General features: G+C 34.9%; 1 protein-coding gene, 1 long non-coding RNA gene and 1 other non-coding gene across 3 annotated transcripts; 2 read left to right on the forward strand and 1 right to left on the reverse strand.

Annotated features, from left to right (window-relative positions):
* Nucleotides 1-3,145: 3,145 nt before the first annotated feature.
* On the forward strand, nucleotides 3,146-3,252 carry LOC111883657 (small nucleolar RNA R71). The gene has a single exon (XR_002847503.1). It is a non-coding gene; the product is annotated as a small nucleolar RNA R71 (small nucleolar RNA).
* Nucleotides 3,253-6,543: 3,291 nt separating this feature from the next.
* LOC111883652 (uncharacterized) lies at nucleotides 6,544-10,877 on the forward strand. The gene is made up of 3 exons (XR_002847499.3): nucleotides 6,544-6,682; nucleotides 7,171-7,232; nucleotides 10,485-10,877. It is a non-coding gene; the product is annotated as an uncharacterized LOC111883652 (long non-coding RNA).
* Nucleotides 10,878-12,019: 1,142 nt separating this feature from the next.
* LOC111883636 (beta-hexosaminidase 2) lies at nucleotides 12,020-13,961 on the reverse strand. Its single transcript, XM_023879958.3, has 2 exons — nucleotides 13,096-13,961; nucleotides 12,020-12,996 (listed from the first exon to the last, which is right to left on the reverse strand). Exons 1-2 carry the CDS (start codon nucleotides 13,874-13,876, stop codon nucleotides 12,053-12,055), a joined length of 1,725 nt encoding a protein of 574 aa, XP_023735726.1. The 5' UTR covers nucleotides 13,877-13,961; the 3' UTR covers nucleotides 12,020-12,052.
* Nucleotides 13,962-21,821: the final 7,860 nt, after the last annotated feature.

Here is a 21,821-nt window from a genome sequence, read left to right on the forward strand (position 1 = left end):
ACTCGGCGAGTCCGACGAACTACACGAGTCAGTCGACGGGTCAGTCCAATTTTACCCATAACACTTAAAATTTCCTACTGGGGTTTGTCTCGCGATGTTCATACAGTATAATAGTGCAAGAAATTTCATGTAAAACATCCTAATTGAGTGAAAATCGAAACCCTAAACATGCTAGATTTTCAAAAACGGGTTTTCCACAAAATTAACACTTTAAAACTCTAAAAATTGAAAGTTTAACAGTAAAATAGAAGAGATTACATACCTTGATTGCTAGATTTCAAAACTTGGAAGACAATTGGAGAAAATGGGAAGAAAAATAAAAATTTGAGTGAAAGAGAGATGCACCCGTCGAGTGTGTCGGCTGTGTGTGTTTGAAATTAGGGTTAAAACCCTATTTACCCAATGTAAAATATTTATTATATTTTTTTCAGTAAATAACGTCGACTCGTCGAGTCGGGGTCTGACTCGCCGAGTCGTGTCGCGATTTTAAATCTCTGAGTTTTGAATGGACTCGTCGAGTAAGTCACCCCACTCGCCGAGTCACTGATTTTTTCAAAAACTAATAATAAATTTTATAAAACTTTATTTCCTCTTAAAAATTAACTTCAGCCCACCCCACACTCAAACCATGCAGGCCCTCAAGCAATCATTTTGAACAATGAAGAAGATGAAGATTTAAAAATCCTAAAAACGAAAAAATAAACTAAAAAAAATAAAAGAAATCAAACTCTAATGACGGGTTGCCTCCCGCTAAGCGCTTCTTTTTAAGAAGTCGTTAGCTGGACTCCTTCCCGCTCTACGTTTCTTCTTTGTGCTGCATCGGGAACTCACGCATTATCTTTTGTGGTTTATACTTTGTCTTATAAGCGTGCACCTTCCTGTTGTATGCCCGTCACAATTCTTCTCTCTTTTTTCGTGTGGCATCTTCTTTAATTGTATGTTTGATCCGTTTTCCAGCCTTCTTTTTCTCCACCCCACTCTTCGGACCCATCCTTTGAACTTCCTTTTCTTCAAACTTAATGACCTCATATGTAGAAAACACTCGGGCTCGAGGTTTGGTTAGCTTGATCACTCTATTTGTGGATGAGTTATTAGTATTACCCTTCCACACCTTTGCATTCTCCTTTTCTCCCAAGCTTGCCTCCTCGTCAAGTTGAGTTCCCTCATCTTCTTGCATAATTGAATTAAGGTAAGCTATTTGAACATTTTGGAAGTCATAATGTTTTTCAAAAACTTCGCCATCTGCTGTTGGACCTTCCAAAGTATTAGGACAGATCTTCATGTCAAGAACATGCAAGGAGCTGGTAACAAGCAAGTCAAGGCTGTCTTCTTTTCTGCACTTTTCGACGAGACTCGTCGAGTCTGTCAAATCGACTCGGCGAGTCGGAGCGTATTCCATAAAATCCTTTGTTTCTTCTGGATCAACTCCCCTAAGCAACCTCTCCATCTCTTCTAAGTCTTTATCAGCATCAAAGTTTTCTTCAGATGATAGCAAAAACTTACTTGGATCTTCTTCTTGCAAGAGTGCAAGTTCTTTTTGTAGTATTTCATCATCCAAATCAATAGAGGAAACTTCTTCCTTTCTTGTGTCTTCTTGCTTAGTCTGTGGTAGAGCTCTAAAGACTACTGACTCATCTCCTACCCTCAATGTTAGCATGGAATCGCATACATCTATCAATGCGCATGTGGTATTCAAAAATGGTCTCCCAAAAATAATTGGAATTTTGGGGTCTTCTTCCATGCCAAGCACTATGAAGTCCACAGGGAATACAAATTTGTCCACCTTAATGAGAAGATCTTCACAAACACTTCTTGGACGAATAATCGTGTTATCCGCCAAATGGATCTTCATATTAACAGGCCTTGGCTCCGGTAAATTCAGCTTCTTAAAGAAAGAAAAAGGCATTAGGTTAATACTTGCACCCGAATCGGTCAATGCTTGAGTAGCAAGTATATTTCCAAAATGACAAGGAACTGTGATGCTTCCCGGATTGCCCTTCTTTTCTGGTAGCTCACTCAATACTATCTTCGCGACTTCTGCCAAATCTTTTCTAGCAGCAAAGAGACCCTTTAGCAAGTTTAAATATTTGGGTGTTTGAAGCATCGTTTCACCAAATGGGATGTTGACTTGAAGGGATTCGACATGTTCCATGAAAGCTCTGTATGCTTTAACCTTTTCATCGGGTATGGATCTGATTGGGAATGACAAAGGAGGGTTGTAAGGCTTTAAGGAAACAACAGATTTGTCATAAGGGCATGGACTCGTCGAGTCCATTAGAGGGACTCGGCGAGTCTGGTCGGGTTTAGCTGAACTCGACTCTTCTGTCTTTTCTGCATGCACCTTAGTTGAGACCTTCTGTGCAGGGGTCATAGGAGTGAAAATTTTCCCATAACTAGATGTTATAGCATTCACATTCTCCATTCTCGGATTATTCTCGGTTTTACTTGGAAGTTCACCCGGCCTCCTCTCGTTCACTTGATGTGCAAGTTGTCCTAGCTGTTTCTCAATGTTAAGAATAGATGCTTGCTGATTCCTAAGTATATTTCTGGTCTCTTGTATTGCAACATCATGATCATTGTGCCTTTTCTCGGACGCGGCTATAAATCTCGTGAACATTTCTTCTAAATCGGCTCTTCTTTCCACAGTCGGTTCTTCCTTTTGATAGAAACCCCTCTGTTTTTGCTTGTATTTCTCTTCCTTTGCCTTTTTATATTCTTCGTACGGGAGCCATTCCTTCTTGGGTTTCCGCCAATTCTCGTCGTATTTGTCCCCGCTTGAGTAGAACACTTGCGCCTTCTTGTTTCCATTTTCATCCAAGTCACAATCCTTCGTGAGATGAGGTCCTCTACAGTTCTCGCATCCAACTCGAATAGCATGGATTGTTTGATCCATTTTTGTCATCCTTTTATCTAAACTATCGAGCTCAGCCATCATCGTCGCCATTCCATCATTGACCGAGTTCACTACCCCCGACTTACTTCATTTCTTGGGTTGTGGTATTCTCTAGAATGTTTAGAGAATTCTTCAATTAATTCCTTGATTACCGAGGGTGCCTTCTTTGTGAGCGGGCCTTGCGAGTCGAGCAATTGCCTTGTGGTAACATTGACTCCATCATAGAAGATGGAGACTTCTTGTTGGCTATTAAGGTCATGGTGTGGGCAATTTCTGAGAAGACCTTTGTACCTCTCCCACGCCTCATAAAGGGACTCTCCGGGTTGTTGCTCGAAGTTGGCGATAGCTTTCTTTAACTTGGCTATTTTAGAAGGCGGGCAAAAGTGGTCTATGAATTCCTCTTTCATCTTAGCCCATGTGGTGATGGATCCGGGCGGAAGTGACTTGAGCCAATCTTTTGCAGCACCCTTGAATGTCACTGGAAGCATACGAAATAGCTGGGTCTCGCGAGGCACATTCAGAACGTTAAAGTAATCAGCCACATCATTGACTTCATCCAAATGCTTATATGCATCTTCATGATCTTTTCCATGGAAATGGATTTCCTTTAGGTGAGCGAGTATGTGGCCCTTCAATTTGAAAGTAGCAGTAGCGGGAATTGCGGGTTGTACAAGTCTCGGGCCGGTGTCGTCACGCATCTTCTTCTTCCATTCCCCCATGGGGACTTCATCGATGTTCTCCATGGAAATTGCTAATTCATCTTCAAAGTCGGATTCGTGCCCAAAAGTGGGATCTTCGTCTTCTCCTTCGGATTCGTACTCGGTGTCCTTTTTAATCGGATCGTCGATGGCTAATGAGGCGTTGGATGCTCCTAGTTTGCTGCCTTTCTTCTTGCTGAAAACGGACTTTAAATTCTTCAACAGTGAGCTCTTCGAAGAAGCGGTTTCTCCAACAGCTTTTCCTTTGTTCTTCTTTAGTGCGGATTCCGGGTCTTCGAGTGGAGGGACCAAAGGTGTATCAGATCCTCGGGTCATGAAATAACTGCAAACAAAACAAAAACAAAACGCGTAAAAAGAACAAAAATAAAATAAAAATTAAAACTGTGAACGGCGATGGACTCGCCGAGTCGACACGAGTGCACTTGGCGAGTTCAAGGCAAAAACAGAAAAACTTCTAATTAACTTTTTTTTAAAACACAAAACTATCAAAAACTATACTAATTACTAAGTCAACTAAAAATTAACTTTGTGTAATATAAATCCCACACAAAGGATCGATAAAACTAGAAATTAGTGTTAATTTAGAACCGTTCCCCGGCAACGGCGCCAAAAACTTGATGTGTGTGAAACCAACTAGTTTTAATCCTACTTTAAATTATAATTTTTAACAGACAAATGCAGTGGACCTATCAATTGTGGTAAAGCTAAATAAGTAGGGTATCGAACACAGGGAACGGTAAATTAAAACTAAAAACTAATAATATCTAAAAATTAATTAATAAAGGGGGTTTTCTCTAGTTTTGCAAGACTAGAAACTTAAACAATTAATACTTGAACTAATTAACTAAAAACTAGAAAAACTAAGATTCAACTAAATTCAATAAAGAAAGAGACTTCTGTTTAGTTCAACGCAATTGATCCTATGGTTGATATTATGGTAATAGTGCAATGGATTAATTCTTCTACTGGCTACCGATTCAAGTGATTAGATTCACGTTCGCTGCACTAATCCTTAGAGAACAAACTACGTCAAACAGTGGCCAGTTGTCTAACTTAATTCAATTCACTAGGTTATTTATTCGGGGTTAATTTAGACTTGTAATAGTTAACTAATTTGGTCTTTTTAGTTAACCTCTTGTTGATGGTCATCACACAAGCTCACACATGAATTTACCTATTTTTCTTATTAATTCTAGTTTCATGTTCATTAATCCTAGACATATGATGAAGTGGTCACATAAACATATGAGGTTGACAATTAAAAGATGTTCATACTATATAATTATCTTCCTATTAACATAAAAATAGTTATCATTCACACACAAGGTTCTTTAACAAGCTAAAATCAACAAAATCACCAATATTGAATTAATCCTACCATAAATCAAACCATAGTTTCAATATTGTATCCCCAAACAGAAGTTTAAGAGTTTTAGCTCATGATTGAGGTAATTAACAGCAATAAAACGAATTCTGATTGTCTAACCATAATTGAAAACAATAGATTAAGTAGAATGATGAGAATTTGCCTCAAATCTCCTTCGAAATTGGATTCTAGGTTGTATCTTCGATCTCTAGGGTTCTTCTGACTCTCCAATCGCAACTCTTCTCTCCAAAAAGGTTCCAGAAGTTCTTGTGTCGATCTGAGAAGTTATTTTTATAGATGCGACCCGACTCGCCGAGTCCATGACCGATTCGCCGAGTCCATCCCTTGATTCCCGTACACGGTAAGTCACAGAGTCTTTATCTTCTCGAATCTTCGATCAGACTCGCTGAGTAGTCGACCCTACTCGCCGAGTAGGTGTTGTTTTTGGTGTTTTTCTTCTTTGTTCAACTCCCGAGCTCCCAATCGCTTCTCCTGCTTCCTTTTGCTTTCGAGCTTCACTTTTGGACTAAAAACACAATTCAAACACTTTTAAGTATCTTTTGTCCATGATATGCAATTAATTAGCTAACAAATAATAAAAATCTATACTTAAAATAAGGCTAAATATGCAAATGTCACATCTCATACACAATCATATCCTTTTGAAGAGAGGTGTTGACAGCTAATCACAGTAAGCATAACATAGACCATGTTTTAACGAAATTACCCCTCTGAAACGCTCTTCATATACGTTATAGCCAAAGAAGGTTGCAGTCTTTGATAATTTTGCAACTTTAATTTCATTTAACTTTTCGGAGAAAATGACTCATGAGGGTAACCAACTGTTGAGTTTGTTCTCATTTGGTCCCTTTCCTTTTTTTTGTACTCAATATACCATCGAACTTGTTGTTTATGTTCACCATAACCCTTTGACCGACTATCACAGGTCAAAAGCCGGTCAAAAGGGTTATGGTGAACACAAACAACAAGTTCTATGGTATATTGAATACAAAAAAGGAAAGAGACCAAATGAGTACAACGCAAAAGTTAATCACCTTGAAAAGTCATTTTCCCTTCTTGATTTAATTGAAGTTTAGGCATTTACCAAATCTCTTGATTTCATTTATAAGGATGTCCAACCTACATATCATTTCATTATTATATACAAAAACCTTTTGTTTTAAGAAAATAACGTGTACTTCACGAATGCAGTTTCGTTTGGCGCGTGAAGACCTTTTATCCCACTCGCACCGTTTGTGTTGCCCAATGCATGCTTTCCACACAATAATACATGCAGCTTCTTCTCCCCTCTTGTCTTCTGGCTTCCACTTCCTCGTTTTCTTCAATGCGTCTCCCCCATGCCATCGCTCAAGACTCGCTCACAGGAACAAAAAGGGGTTGGCTAAAAAGACACCACATTTTACCATTTAGACAACCCTAATTAATTTTTGAAATTTTTTTATTGGTTGAAATTATATTGTTTTCCGAAAAAACTGATTACAAGCAGTTATAGGTTATTTTTTTATAAAAATTGACTACAGAGTGAGTAAAGGATGTAAGCCAACAAAAATTATTCCATCTTCAACCTCCGCTCCTCTATAATCGACACCACCATGCTTTTGTTATGATGTGTGTTTTTTCACTTTCTCCAACGCTAGTCACCCAGTTGGCTCCGCACATCTACTTCACGCCTCCTTTTGATAGGTATTTGCATACCGGATTACCGGGACACTTGCCCTCTATTATCCCTCCACCGTCTCCATTCCTAATACCTTTCCCACACCACCTACTTCTCTCTTTCTTCAATAGACACATCCAACTCTTATATATCGATTTACTATAACTGATTTGAGATTAAAGATGTTTTCTATTCGCTTTTCACATATTGATTTGAGATTGAATTTGTTTGGGTTCGTCAAAATTTCCAACAAAGCGATCATGGACTGTGAATAGATGGGCATCGACATGCATATGATTTGAGATCGAAGATGTTTAGTCTTCCCTTTTCACATATTGATTTGAGATTGAATTTTCTTGGGTTCCTCAAATATAATTTGAAGAATTTATAGGAAAACAATCATCACATGTGACTAGATGAGTATTGACAATGTGACTTAGGTTTCCGAAATCACCTATTTTTCTTGCTTTTTCGTCCTAAATGGAAGTCATATGCGGATTTACTCTTTCTACAGGAACTAAGTCGGATGTTCATTTTATAGATACAGCTCCACCGGTCCTCATATCTTCTCTCCAGGTGATAAAATCGATATTCGTTCATTAGATTTCTACAACTTTTTTGTTTTCGTAATTAAACGCAACCCCAACTTCTATTTGGTGGGTCGACGTCCATAAATTATAATCAATTGCAGACTCTTGATGCGTCTCAAATGTTTGTCTTGTGATATGAAAAAGTAATTTAAGCCCTGTGTGCACTACTGGTTTCTCACCACCTGATCCAAATAGGTAATAACCTTTCAAATCAATCTATATGCATCGCACCCTTTACCAAATGTAGTATTTGAAAATGTAAACTAAGATACCCCTTTCATTTTGATTAACATAAGGTTTATGGTTTTTACTTTTTACAAGTTTCAAGACTATTCATGGATGAGTGTAATATTTCAACCATGAGTATGACCTTCCTGAAAATACTAAAGAACGATGAATAAATTAAGGTTCAATCTTTTCTAAGAAATAGTGGGATCGAAACAGAAATAGGGTCTGAATCACATCATAGGGTAGAGCTGATTGATCTTCATCGTGCTAGAAGTTTACTTGATAGCTAAGTAACACATGTTCACTTATATGGTTAAATGAGCTGGATGTTAAAACGGTTCCAAAGCTTTAACATTGACATAATTATAGGTATCATGCTTCTAAAGAATTAGAAAAAGCTCTCAAGTTTCAGGCTGTAGCCTTGCCCATATTTAGTCAGATTTTATATCAAATTGCATCACATTCTTATGCTAATGGCATTAGATTTTGTTAATAGAGGTCATTGGCTGTAAGTTTGATTGAAGTCACTCCCCATTAGTTACATGTAGTGATTGTGGGAAGAAACTATGGATTTGAACTTTGTAAGCTTATCTCCATGAATTATATTGTTTGGAATCATCAACAACCTGCATTATTTTGAACTATCCTTCACTTCAATCAATTTACTTTTTATTATGATTTTAATACTTTAGATTGCAAAATCTATATCCAAACGGCCCCTGATATCACATTTCTTATGTTTAATTACCTTGAATAGGAGCTTGATCATACATTAATATGAAAATCTAAAATATTTAGGGGGTGGTTGGTTTTGTGCATTTGAGGTGATTATTGTTACCATAAGAATTAGAATTAAGATGTAGTTTGATATATATTAGGAAGAGTATGGTATTTTTGGATTTCCTATGACTACTTATCTCCCGTTTTGATTATTTTGACTTTAATAAAAGTAAGGAGGTGATAAGATATAACATAGGGAGGTGATATTTACACTTTTTAATTTGATGCTTCCACTTAAATTAAAATTGTTTTTACATTTTTACCCTTAATTAAAATTTGCAAAAATAAAATGAGATATAAATGAGGGTTTATACGTTTGCCTCTTATCCATACCAAATTTAAACTTTTCTTACAAAAATTAGTTTGTTTTTTAATTTCCCTTTCTTTTTCCCCCTTATTTACTTACAAATTAATTAATTTTTGTTTTTTCTCCTCGTTTATTCCTTGCAAAAAATAGTTTGTTTTCTTATTTATTTATCAAAGTAACCCGCTAAATGATAAGTGATACTTCATATTAGACCAATCCATTTAAAATTTTAATAATTTATCTCTTTGTTCATCCACTAAATGATATATATTATGTAATGGAAATTATTTTATTTCAAAGTTATGTATATCACAACAATAAAATGTTTAAATTAATACATATTAAATCATAGTAAATTGTTACCAAGGAAAATAGTCAAATCATTATAATGTTAAAAAAAAAGTATGACTATAAAAAAAAATTTCACCTTGCATCAATTATATATTATCATTTATACAGTTGGATATGCATTTAAATCAAATAAGTTGCTCTTAAACATTTTATTATTCTTTTGGAAAGACACGAGTAAATGAAAGATTATGTGTTTATGGTGATTCCACAAACTCAAATCTTGAAGGGTTTCGTACAGTAAAATTTATTTTATTTTTCTTTTTTAATTCAGGAGATATATCCGTTGTCTAATGAATCATTGGTTCAAAGAACATATCAGATTTAGTCAAAAGTTTAGTAATATTTCGTTTACTCGTGTCTTCTAAATGAGCTATAAAGTATCTAAAAACAACTTATTTGATTTAAATGCATATTTATTTTTTATAAGTGGTAGTATGTAATTGGAGTACGGAATGTTTTTTTTATCATCAACTTTTTTTTTTTTCTAAATTATTGTGATTTATAAATTTTTGTTAGACGACATTTTAGTGGGTAATATAAATATTTTTATTTGATATGTATTAATTTAAATATTGTGTTGTGATATGCATTGATATGGAATGAATTATTTTTCGTTATATATTATTGTGATATGTATAGATAAATAATAAAGAAAAATTACTTTTTGTTAGATTTTATATTCAAATGGAAAAGTTTAATTGATCGAGTAAGATGGAATCCTTTGGTGGGTTTGTTTGATGAAAAAAATAAGAAAACAAACTAATTTGTTTTGTAAGAGAAAAACATAAATTAATTAATTTGTGTAAGTGATAAATAGGGGACGGGGACGGGTACGTTTAAATTTGTTATGGTAAGAGGCCAATCGTATAAACCCCTCTATATAATTTTGTAGATTTTAAATAAGGGTAAAAATGTAAATGCAAATTTATATTAAGTGGAAGAATCAAATTGATAAGTGGAAATATCATTACCCTATAACATATTGAGTTTGTTTTGTATTTTTTTTTATTTAATTATTAACCATATCATCGTAAACATTGTTTGGTTCATCATTAAACAACCGACGAGATACTTTACAGGTCACTAAAAATGCAGAGTTGTGGTTTTTTCTATATGGGCCATTTATATGGTAACTCATGTTTTAGGCAACATAATTACATTAGACATCCTATAATTCGGTGTAGTTGTAAGTGCACCACCATCTATTAGTTGTTTATTGGATTCAATAGCAGGAAGTACTGACATTTCTACAAGACCAAACCCATTTTGTTACTGGATTTTCTTTGTTGTTTCATGTCATACTTTTGTACGTTATTCATTTATTGTGCTGGTCTTTATAGGTGTAAGTGCAATTAATGTATTTCTGACTGACTTGTTCTATAGTTGGAAGAACACAACAATGTTTACCGACTTAATTGTTACTCAACACTTAAGGAGATACTAATTGATTGATTAGTTATGAGACTTGATATTTTATAACTAATTGTTTTGTAATTGTACTTTTATTAAATTACTCCTGCTATTATTTTTGGATTAATAATTGAATTTTCTAAAGTTTGTATATTGTGGCAGCTTGGCAGAAGGGTCCGGTGACAACTGACATGAGGGAAAAAAGAATTGCTCCTACAACTCAAAAGTTCGAGAAGAAAACATCAGTGGCTCAATATTTTACCATCTTTTTCCAAAATTTTGAATTTTTTGTATAATGAGCTTTCATAAGTTTATTCAAGTGTTGTGTTGAGTTCAAAACTTGTATAAATCCAAATTCAAGAAAAGAAGCTCATACAAACAGGATAAACATGATCTAATTGCTTTAAGATTGACCATAAGGGAATTCCTAACTAAAGAATGGTTTGTCTAGGAAAAACGAATGCTTAATGGAATTTAATCATCGTTCGTTCATTTTGTATGTATGCATGTTTTGAATACTCATGAATAGTTTTAAGAGATTTATAATTTTGCTTATTGCAGCAACAAAAGATTCTTTGAATCTACATGGACACGAGGCAAACATGATTTCGGCAAATGCTATTCCTGAATTGTATGTTGGCTTTTTTTTCTGTTCTTTCTTTAATGTGCTTTACCAGCAATGTTCCATGTGGTTTTGTTAATTTTTGTGTTGCATTTTTTTTTTGCTGTGGCTTTAAACTGGAAGAATTTTGATGAAAATGAACAGTATGTAGGGAAGGCTCAAAAGAAATCTGAAAGGCATGGAACTCGAGTCTTGAACAAGTTCCAAGGTGTTATTCAAGAATATCCATGAAACTATTGATGATGATAAGCTACTGGAGTGTTTGTTGAGTAAGGGTACAGTTACTTTCTGCATGGTTTGCCTCGAATTCAAAGTTGTAGATGCATTAATTGATCCATCAATTAAAGGGTATTTTGGGAATTATCGACATACCTTTTATTTTTTTTAGTTATCAACATATTTACTTTAAAAGGTACAAAAAAGTCTAATTACTCTAAATAGTTAATGCATGATTAAAGTCTGAAATGAATGGAAAACAGAATTCAACAATAATATCATCATGAAGTTCTTAGAGTTTATTTAAAGCTCCATTTACAAATCATGGGTTCTTTGTACTTTGATCTTGGAATGAAAGCTCTTGATTAAGTTACTGGTTCTATTTTCATACGGAAAAATTGCAGAATATAAATACTTCATTTCTTTATACCAATCGATAATTCACTTCATCTTTTACTGCACGTTTACCCATAATAGTAAGGCATCTACAATTTTTTTTTTACTAATTTCGTAGATGAAGATTTATAGAATACACAAAACACCTTTCGTGGTATGACCCTTTGACATTGCTAGTCTTGAAATATTTTATTGGTTGATGGAGTCACCTACAAAATCAAGGCCACTCTTATGGCTCAATGGTGAGTCTGGATGTTCTATATTTTATGGTGTTTGCTCAAGAGGTTGATATAATTATTATTACCATCTAGAAAGAGCGAGAAACTTAAGTAATTTCTATGTTTGGAGTAAGTTCAGGTTGATCTTGTAATTCATAATAAACTTACCTAGTAATGTTAATAAAAAGAGCTTAATCACTCATTTTTTGTTAGATTTTTTCAATCGTATGATACGAAAATACAACTTAAAAGAACATGTTTTTTGCAAAAATAAAAAATCAAGCAGTCATAGCGTTATTACACATGCCAGGATTTCTAATGCACCAAAGCGGTTGAATCGGTTCAGCCTTCACCCCTCTCTTCACCATTCTATTTATCCACTCATTCAACCTATCCGTCGCCTCCCCGGATCTCTTCATCCCCGCCTCATCACGGTTGCCGGACCACAACACCTCCGCCATTGCCGACGACCTTGGCCAAATCCTTGAATCAAGAACCGTCGCATCCGCCTGCTCCGACCACAAAGCCACCTCCCCACCCAAAACCAACTTCGCCTCCGCTTCCGTCAGCCCGTATGTTATATCATAGTTGTATATCAACTGCCATGTCTTGAAAGGCCCACACCAAGATCCGCCGTTTCCCTGTTCAGTACCTGGTGGTTGATCGTATATACTGTTATTCCCGGTGAAATCGCCATGCCCGCAGTCCAAGTAATAGTAATCCGCCGACGACACGATTGTCCGGTAACCCGCCGACACCAACCGTTTCGTGTTGTTGGGGCCGCCGTTCCATGTCTGCATAATGGTGGTTTCCGGTGGGAGAATCGAAGGATTTACCTTGATTTCGCCGTCGAGAATAACGTCCTCCCAGTAGACGGCAGTGCGATTGAGCGACAGAATGTAGGGGTAGGTAGAGTTGATGAAAATTTCGAGGACTTGACTGAGAGTGCCGTTGTTAGCAAGATACTTTTGGATTGTGGAGTCGGTTTTCCAACATCCGGGAACGACCTCATCGGCTCCGCCGTGGAAAAATGTATCTGGAAATAGAGTTGTGAGTTCTGTGAAGATGTTTTTCAGTACGTCGTACGTTTTGGGGATTAAAGGATTCAGGTGGCCGGTTCCTGGCTCTGCTGCCAGCCGGTCTTCCGCTGCCCCCGGCCACCAAAACATGTTAGCACAAGTTACGATCTCCGGATAAGCTTCCGCCCATGACCCTGTGTGCCCTGCCAAACGATAAGAAAAGAAGCCATTGTTTACATCGATCGGTTGTGGTTGTAGAACATGAAAGAACACTGACACATTTATCAAAAACGAGATTTTACCTGGCATATCGATCTCCGGAATCACTCGAACGCCGTGTTCCAACCCGAATTGTACAATCCGCTTTACATCTTCGGTCGAATACTGCATATCCGATCCATACGATCCATTTCCGGCGAGAGCCGGTTCCGATTTCAGAACCAATGGAAACGAATGCGAATCCGTTATGTGCCAATGGAACACGTTCAGTTTATTGGCACTCATACCTCCAATCAACCTCAAAAGATCCTCAACACCATAGTAATTCCTTGATGTATCCAGTAGAATCCCTCTATGTTCGAAGATTGGCCAGTCGGAGATCACCAATCCGGCCGCCACTCGGGCAGGGCTTCCCCACACTAGCTGCGAGAAACTCTCCAGTCCTCTCATAGCTCCCCAAGGCGTCACCGCTGTGAGAGTAGCGGAGGTGCTTTTGGACGGGATAGTGAGGGTGTAGGATTCATTGACGGCATGGGAGAGCGTTGCTTTGAGATCTGATATGGTGATCGTTAAAGTTTGTAACGGCAGGGAGGTGGTGAAGTTGATCGCCGGAGCAAGTAAGGGGTTGTAGTTAGCGGTTTGGATTTGGCTGAGGTAACGGTTAACCGCCGGTGTTAGGTAGGGGTGCGGCGGAGAAGTAATGGCGAAAGATGGGGAGAAAGGGATTGCCTGTGGGGTGGTCCAGATGAAGGATCTTGGTTTGGGCCATATGTTGATCGGGGATCCAACGGCTGAGGTTGAAGGAACCAAAGTGAGAAATAATAATAGTAAGTTTAAAATAGTGGAAAAATTATTGGTACCCATTTTTGGTTATGAAAAGTAAGGTGTGTGATGAGTGATGAATAGAAGAATGGAGAGGAAAAGTTTATATAGTTTTTGAATTATGATATAACAAGTCAATGGAACGACCGATATTTCATTTGTTTTAGCTTTTAAATGTATATATATTTTTTCTGATTGGTTTCTTCCATTTGGCATTTTGTGTTTAGTTCATATAAATAATTGTGTATTGTGTTTAAACGATGATTAATCGGCTATAAAGTGTTATGTATGGTGCATTATAAGGGTAAGTTGGTGTTTGAGATAACTTTTCAAAAAACTTAAAAAACTAGTAAGTTAAAAAAATATTTGTGTATTTAAAAAAAACGTTTTTTAAAATAGTTTATTGGATAGGAAAAAATAAAGCTTTTAAAAAACTAAAAAATCCTAACTTTTTAGCTTTTTAACCATTTTACTCCTGGAAAATCAGTTTTTCTTATCTAAATATTTTTTAAAATCAGTTTTTTTTTTAAAAAAAAAACCATAAGCTAATAAACATTTTTTTTAAATCACTTTTGAGATAAAAAACTAAACCAAACATTCCCTAATTTGTTTAAAAGTACTTGCAAATGTTTTATAATACATCACGTGATGCGTATGGATTGATAAGCCATATGAAATGATCATTACACGTGGAGTATGATTTCATGATGATTTGCTATGTGTTAAGCCATATGATATTTAAATTAATATTTTGCAGGAGATGTTTATTTAAATTAACATATTGTAATAAATGGAGTATGATTTCATGATGATTTAGTATGTGTTAAGCCATATGATATGATCATGATGTTTAAATTAACATTTTGTAATAAATGGAGATGTTTATTTAATGTTGATAGTACGGAATAGTAATAATGATGTTAATTTTTATTCATGTAGATGATAACGATACAAGCTAGCATAAACAAATTTTTTTTTTTTTCCAATCAACATACATTAAATTAATTTTTTAATTCACCTTAAAATTTAAATATCTAATAGTTGTTTAATTTTATTATATAAGAACATGTATTGTTAATCGGCCACTAGTGCCGGCGAGCAGTGGATTGCGTTGGTTTTCTTGAAGTGCTTTCGACTGCCGGATTTCTATTATTTTATTAACTTCTTGGGGGCATATTTTACTGTATTAAAAGATAAAGGAGCCGAATGTAAACTTTGAATATTCCTAGGACCCTTTCTAAACAAACTAAATAATTGATAATCTAATCTTTTGAGGATATAATTTTGTAAGATTCTTAGGAATATGTTTAATCTTTATCTTGGACCCCAGTTGTAATTTTTTTATGAATCCGCTTGAAGACATGTTTCTAGTCAGTATATATATGTGAAGCTTTCGGTTGAGGCAGTTGTTGCGTGCATTACGTTGACGTTGACTCGTTGACCCTTTTGACTCAAGGGTGTAAAACTAGTATGCCTTTGTAGCAATCCTAAACTGGGAGCGTAACAATAGAGCTTTGAATATGATCCACGTAATTTCTATTTCTATTTGTATTTGTAAGGGATCACTAGAGTTTCATGTGATGATGGACTATAATTGTCGTAAGTATGCTCTTGGCATCGAGGAAATCATATTTATACTCACATAGTCATAGATATATATGTAAACTATTTATTTTCTCTTGGTATCTCATTATCATTATCAAAAAATATATAGGAAAATTACAATGCATACAGTGGGCCGAGCATGGGCGGATCCACCTTGGAGCCCGGGATCCCCTAAAAAAAAATTTAGTAGTATAAATTTTTTTAGAAAATTTCGTTTATGTTTATGTGGCTGTGACACCCTAGAAAATAATTTAGGCTACCATAATTTTTTTTTTTTTTTTAATTTGTATATGGTAAATTCAATTACAAACTAGTCTCATAAGTGCTACAAACTTGTTAAACCCAATTGGCCGGTTCCCAACACAAAATTAATTTAATGACACAAAATTTAGCTTAATACCAATTATGAAAAATCGAAAATTAACAATTCAACAAATCAATCGACTTCTTATGACTTCCCCCAACCCCCCCCCCCCCCCCCCCCCCCCTCATGCGGCAATGCAACTAACGCACGCTGCAGTCGCTACTGTCGTTACTGTCTTCCTTCTTTTTGTCGATGATTTGCCTTTGGTGGTGGGTCATTATTGATCAAAGTGGACAATGAAGCAAGTAAGTACAAAAATTAGTGATTATTGTTAGGTTAACTGAAATTCAATTTTTTTGGCATTGTGTTGAAAAATTAGAAATTACCAATTAAGATTGTCAGATTAGGGACTTAGGGTTAATGAAAATATGCCATGGTTAGTAATTAGTGATTATTTATTGTTGAAACTTGAAATCAAGTTTATCGTTGGTATATTTTGATAATTTGATTGTAGGTTGTATTTGTTGTTGAAACTTGAAATCAAGTTTATAGTTGATATATTTTGATTGTAGGTTGCTATTAACAAAATTTTCAAATGACAACAACAATGGTGAAAAAACTTCAAAAAAATGCTAATAAAAATACACAAGTTCCACAACCTAATCAACCTATTCCAAAAGCTCAAGAACCACAATCTAATGAACATACTCCAAAACCACAAGAACCACAATCCAATTACTCGCTTTCGTAAAATAAAAAAATGAAGATGTGAACTTTAAAACTTAACTTTGTTATGGAAGTTGAACTTTATCTGTAATGAAATTGTGGTTTTTATTTTTTTTCTTATTGTATATTACATCATTTTTTTGGGATACCCGTTTACTTTTACCCTGGCTCCGCCACTGGGCCAAGAATATAAACATAAATAATACATAAAATAGCATACACTGTCAACCTCATGTAGTCTTAAAAGGAGGATGATTCCAAATGTTGAGACTAAATTCGAAATCAAGAAATCCCGTCAAAAGAAGACCCTTAGTAAAATGCCAGCGTATTGAGACGTAGAGGGTACATGAAGAACTTGAACATGACCCTTGGCGACTTGATCACAAGTGGATATCAATCTTGATGTGCTTTACCTTCTGATGCTGAAGCATGTTGATAAAAAAACCACAACACTAGTGTTGTCGTAATAAACAATATTGGTTTTGGTAAGCGGTCAATGCAATTTACATAAAAGATTTTTTAGCCAACATTGTTCAGCGAAAACATTCGCAACGCCATGGTATTCAACATCAGCACTAGATCTAAAAATCGTTCCTTGTCACTTTAAAGATCAAGTCAATAAACTTTGACCCAAAATACATAATAACCTATTGTGGAGTGTCTAGTATTAGGGAAGCCAACCTAATCAACATCATAATAAGTTATAAGGCCATGTGACGAAGAAGCATAAAGTCGTAAACCATAGTCTATGGTTCCCTAATAATAACGAAGAATTCTTTTGAGAATCGAGAAGTGTGACTCCTAAGAATCACACATAAATAAGTCAATATATCGGACAACATAAGTAAGCTCTATACGAGTAAAAGTAAGATATCGTAGTGGACGTACGAGACAGAGATATAGTTTCGGATCTATAACTAAAGGGTTGGTGTCATCGAGTTTCACATGTGTATATGGAGTACGAGCAAACTTATAATTAAGCATGTTAAATTTGTTCAAAATCTCCTAGGCATGCTTATGCTATTATAAAAAAAACATATTGTCCCGAGACACAAAAATACAAAAAAAATGAGATTTTTAAGGCATTTTTCTCTTCATTCGATCTTGCCCCTCTCATCTCTTATGTATTAAGCTGTTGAGTTGCTCTAACTTAAGGTAAATCATTAATATTTGATGTGGTTCTTCTAAAATCTTTGTGGTCGCTTCAGTTTCTTAGTTAGATGAATACCAAGGAAAAAAAATCAAAAGTCTTAAATGTTTATGGAAGGCTTTATAGACATCGTTAAGTAGTTTAGTTTAAATTTCTAATGTTAGAGACCCTTCATGTACACCTGATTACATTTGTGGATACTTTTTCTAGTGTGTCTTGGATGATTATTAAAACCAAGGTTGTCAAGATCATGATCTTGATTGTAAGATCCTATGATCTTACCTGTGAAAACTGTAACACCCGTTTCCCATAATGGATCAGTTAATGATGTAAATGATTACGTGTCTCGGATAGACTCCATAACGTGACATGAAGGGTGTCAAGGCGAGGAGGCTGTTTCAGTCCAAGCCCAGAATTTTTAGGGTTTTCTCTATATTTAACCCCCTAAACTCAAGGTTTAGGGCATCCTCTTCAGCCCCCAACCCTTTCAACGGAATCATATCCCCCATTGTTGATTTCTTGAGCTTTTAGTGGTGTTTTTGGAGTCTTGAAGGAGAAGGAAGTATCATTGGTTGAAAAATGTTTAATTGAGTGGGGGTTAAAAAATATCTTGACTATAAAAGTGGATAATGCTAGCTCTAATGATGTAGCTATTAACCATTTGAAAAGTGTTCTTAACCATTAGGAATATGGTGTTATGAAAGGGGCTTTTTTACATATGAGATGTATGGCTCACATCTTAAACTTGGTGGTCAGAGATGGGCTGTTGGATGTCAGTTTGTCTATTAAAAAAATTCGCACTCTTGTAAAATATGTAAGGTCATCTCCCGCTAAGCTTCAAAAGTTCAAAGCTGTTGTTGAAGAAGAAAAGATAGAAAGCAAGAGTCTTGTTTCTATGGATGTTGAAACACGTTGGAACTTAACATTTCTGATGCTCGAAAGTGTCATGAAGTTTAAAAAAGCTTTCTCGAACTTGCTTCTAAAAGATTCTAATTATGCGAAAGAGCTAAAAAGTGTGAGGGTGGTTTGATTAATGATGAAGATTGGGTTAATGTTAATAGTCTGTTGCCTTTTTTGAAGATCCTTTTTGATGTTGCTAAAAGGTCTTTTGGTTCTTGTTATGTGACTTCAAATGCTTATGTACATGAGATTTTGGGAATTGGTAATGTTATTGATGGGTTTACCATGCACGCTGATCAGTCCATTAAGTCCATGACACTTAAAATGCAAGCAAAATACAAGAAGTATTGGGGGGGGGGGGGACATAGCGAAACTTAATTAGTTTTTGATCATCAGGGTAGTTCTTGACCCAAGACGTAAATGGCAATATATTGCATGGCTTGTGGAAGAAAGCTTTGAAGAAAAGAAAGCACGTACTTTTCTTTTAAATCTAGATTCCAACATGCGGGTCTTGTTTGATCTCTATAATGCTTCCATGCCTCAAAAAGAAAAGGATGAGGAGGTGTCATCTTCTACTTCTAAAGCTAGTCCTAATTCTATGTGGGGGCATGAGGTAGTCATGGATATTGAGGAACTTATGACTAAACGTTTTGAAATGGCTATGGGGAGTTCTGAAACCATTTTGAAGAAAACAAAATTAGACAAATATCTAGGGGAAGACCATGAAGCTATGGATGCCAACTTTGACATATTAAAATGGTGGAAGATTAAAAAATGTAGATATCATGTTCTTGCAAAGATGGACCGAGATATGCTTGCTATTCTAGTTTCTACGGTTGCCTCTCAGTTGGATTTTAGCATAGGAGGACGGGTGTTTGATTGCTTTCGAACATCTTTAATTCCTAGAATGGTGGAAGCCTTAGTATGCACACAAGATTGGGTGCATGATTCTCATGATGCAATTAATGTTGATGCCATATTGCTTGAAATAGAGAAAATAGAGGATGAAAGTTGGTCTTAAATTCACAAAGTTTTTATTTTTATTTATATTTGTAATGTTTTCTTTTTTATTTTAATTCACAAGTTTGAATGACTTAACTGTGGAGCAACCTACCATCATAATTGATGAAACAGTCGATGAATTACCTGAAAACATTGGAGGTATTATTTTATTAAAGTTTCTATACATTAAAAACAATTTAAAAATGTATCTATTTTTCTACCCCGATTCTGTTGTCAAAAAAATTAAAGCTTAATCTGATTTTTTTTACTTCCTGCCATTAGATTGGAGGTTTTCAGAATCTGATTAAACTCAATTTCTACCAGATTATACATGAATCAAGGTAATCTTAAGTAATAAGTAGGGGTTGAGGTGTATGATATTACATAATGCATGCGTAATACGTACAATGATACAATCTGTCAGTTTTGTCTTAATTTTAATGTTATTTATTTATTTATTTTTTTTCTTTTTCAGAAAATGGTGTTGAAGTGCTAGTTGTTCGTTGCATTGCCGGAAGATGGAAATAGTGAATGGATATTTTGAAAAGTTAATTGTGTGTTTTAAACTTTGAATTGTTTTTTGGAATCTTGTTTGTGTGCTTTAAACTTTGGATGTTTTTTAGTTCATGAGGGTAACAAATAAACTAGAATGTTATATGTTGTCATTGTTAACATTTGAATTAGTAATATGTAATGTTATTTTTTTAATATTGCTGACATTTGAAAAAAAACAAATATGGATGATTGCATTTTTGGATATCCAGATTAATATCCGAAATTTCGGATCTTCGAAATTTCGGATACGGAATCGAATATCAATATCTACTTTTCGAAATTTCCGGATATCCGGTTATAAACACCCCTAATGAAGATATCAAAAATCAAAGAATATGATTTCTCTGTGTGTATCCACGGTCAAGAATAAGACGCTTGAAATGCTAGTTCCTTATTGTATTTTTGAGTATCTTAAGCCTTTAAGTGCTTAACCCAAATAAACACCAAAAAAGACAACTCAAGAAAGCTTTAATTCATCAGTTTACTTCAAAAGTTCCGACTTATTAATTCATACCATATGAAATAATATTTAGTTGTACTCTCTTATAATTATTATTTTCACAAAACAATAATTATTCTTCAATTTAAATACAATAATTGATATTATTTATTAATAGTCATATTAATAATAAATATACAAAAATGTGTTAACTTGATAAATGTGTGACCCTATAAGATCATGTATTATTAGCAATATCAGTCAATTATGATTCTTGGGCATATAGATTCAACATATTCTTTGTACTCTATTAAGAAGTTTCACCGCATCCGACACGAGGAAATTAAACGTATCAAATACAAATGGTATGAACACGTGTTGATTTTCCATGCATGATTTCTCATGTTTGGTGATCTTGTATGTAGCAGTTTTTAAAGCAGTCTGTCTCGCCGTGAAACCCTAACCCATCCAAAAATCAAAACCCCAGTCGGTTTAAGGGTTAACATTCCTTTTACCGGGTCGGTCAAGAAATTCATAGGTGTCTCTTTCTTGGCGGAAACTCCGACACGTTTAAATATGTCAAACAAAACATCCATAACCAAAGAACAAAAGTCATAATTGGTGTAAAAGAGTCAAAATTGGTGTTCCAATAAATTCTGATCCAAAAAAGGAGTTGAAAGTCAAAGATGATATTTGTTGTTGGTTGAATTGTAAGATTTTGATGAACTGGTTTGTGTTTTGATAGCTTCCAATTAGATAAAAATTGGTGCCGATCAAACTTAAATTTGTTTTTCGTTTATTATACATTTGAATGTTAGTTTCGTTGGACTATGGATTAAGAATTGATAAATTACGTGATCAAATTCAGTGGTCAACAAAAAAGTCTAAATTTGACTTTTCGATATTTTAAAATGAATTAGAAGTTGAAATCAAAGATGTTGATACTATCTTTGTAGTGCTTTCGATGTTAATTAGTCGAAAATGCAATGAATGATTTTGTGTTATCGAAGGGCTGAGAAACTTCGATGATCGTTCGATAGTGGCTCTTCAATGACGATTCAAACGGAAAAATAGAATTTTTCGATATTGCATTTTTGAGGGTTAGAGGTCGAACTGGTATTGAAAATCAGTGTTATTTTGACATTGTAAGATTAGAATTATTAAAATTTCGGTATTAAAAACCTATTTTAAGTTTATAAAACCGATTTATTTAAATTTCGGTTTATTGTAGCAGTCTACAGATGTTAGAAAACAAACAAAATTCTTATTACATGTTGCAAGCCGTTTGGTCTTAAAAAAAAAAAAA

The sequence above is a fragment of the Lactuca sativa genome, chromosome 4, assembly GCF_002870075.4.
Source record: "Lactuca sativa cultivar Salinas chromosome 4, Lsat_Salinas_v11, whole genome shotgun sequence".
NCBI classification, from domain to species: Eukaryota; Viridiplantae; Streptophyta; class Magnoliopsida; order Asterales; family Asteraceae; genus Lactuca; species Lactuca sativa.

Coding starts and splice junctions, on each gene's coding strand:
- LOC111883636 (XM_023879958.3), bottom strand. CDS start 13,876: ATGGGTACCAATAATTTTTCCACTATTTTAAACTTACTATTATTATTT. Junction 12,997..13,095: donor TCCGGAGATCGATATGCCAG/GTAAAATCTCGT, acceptor ATCGTTTGGCAG/GGCACACAGGGTCATGGGCG.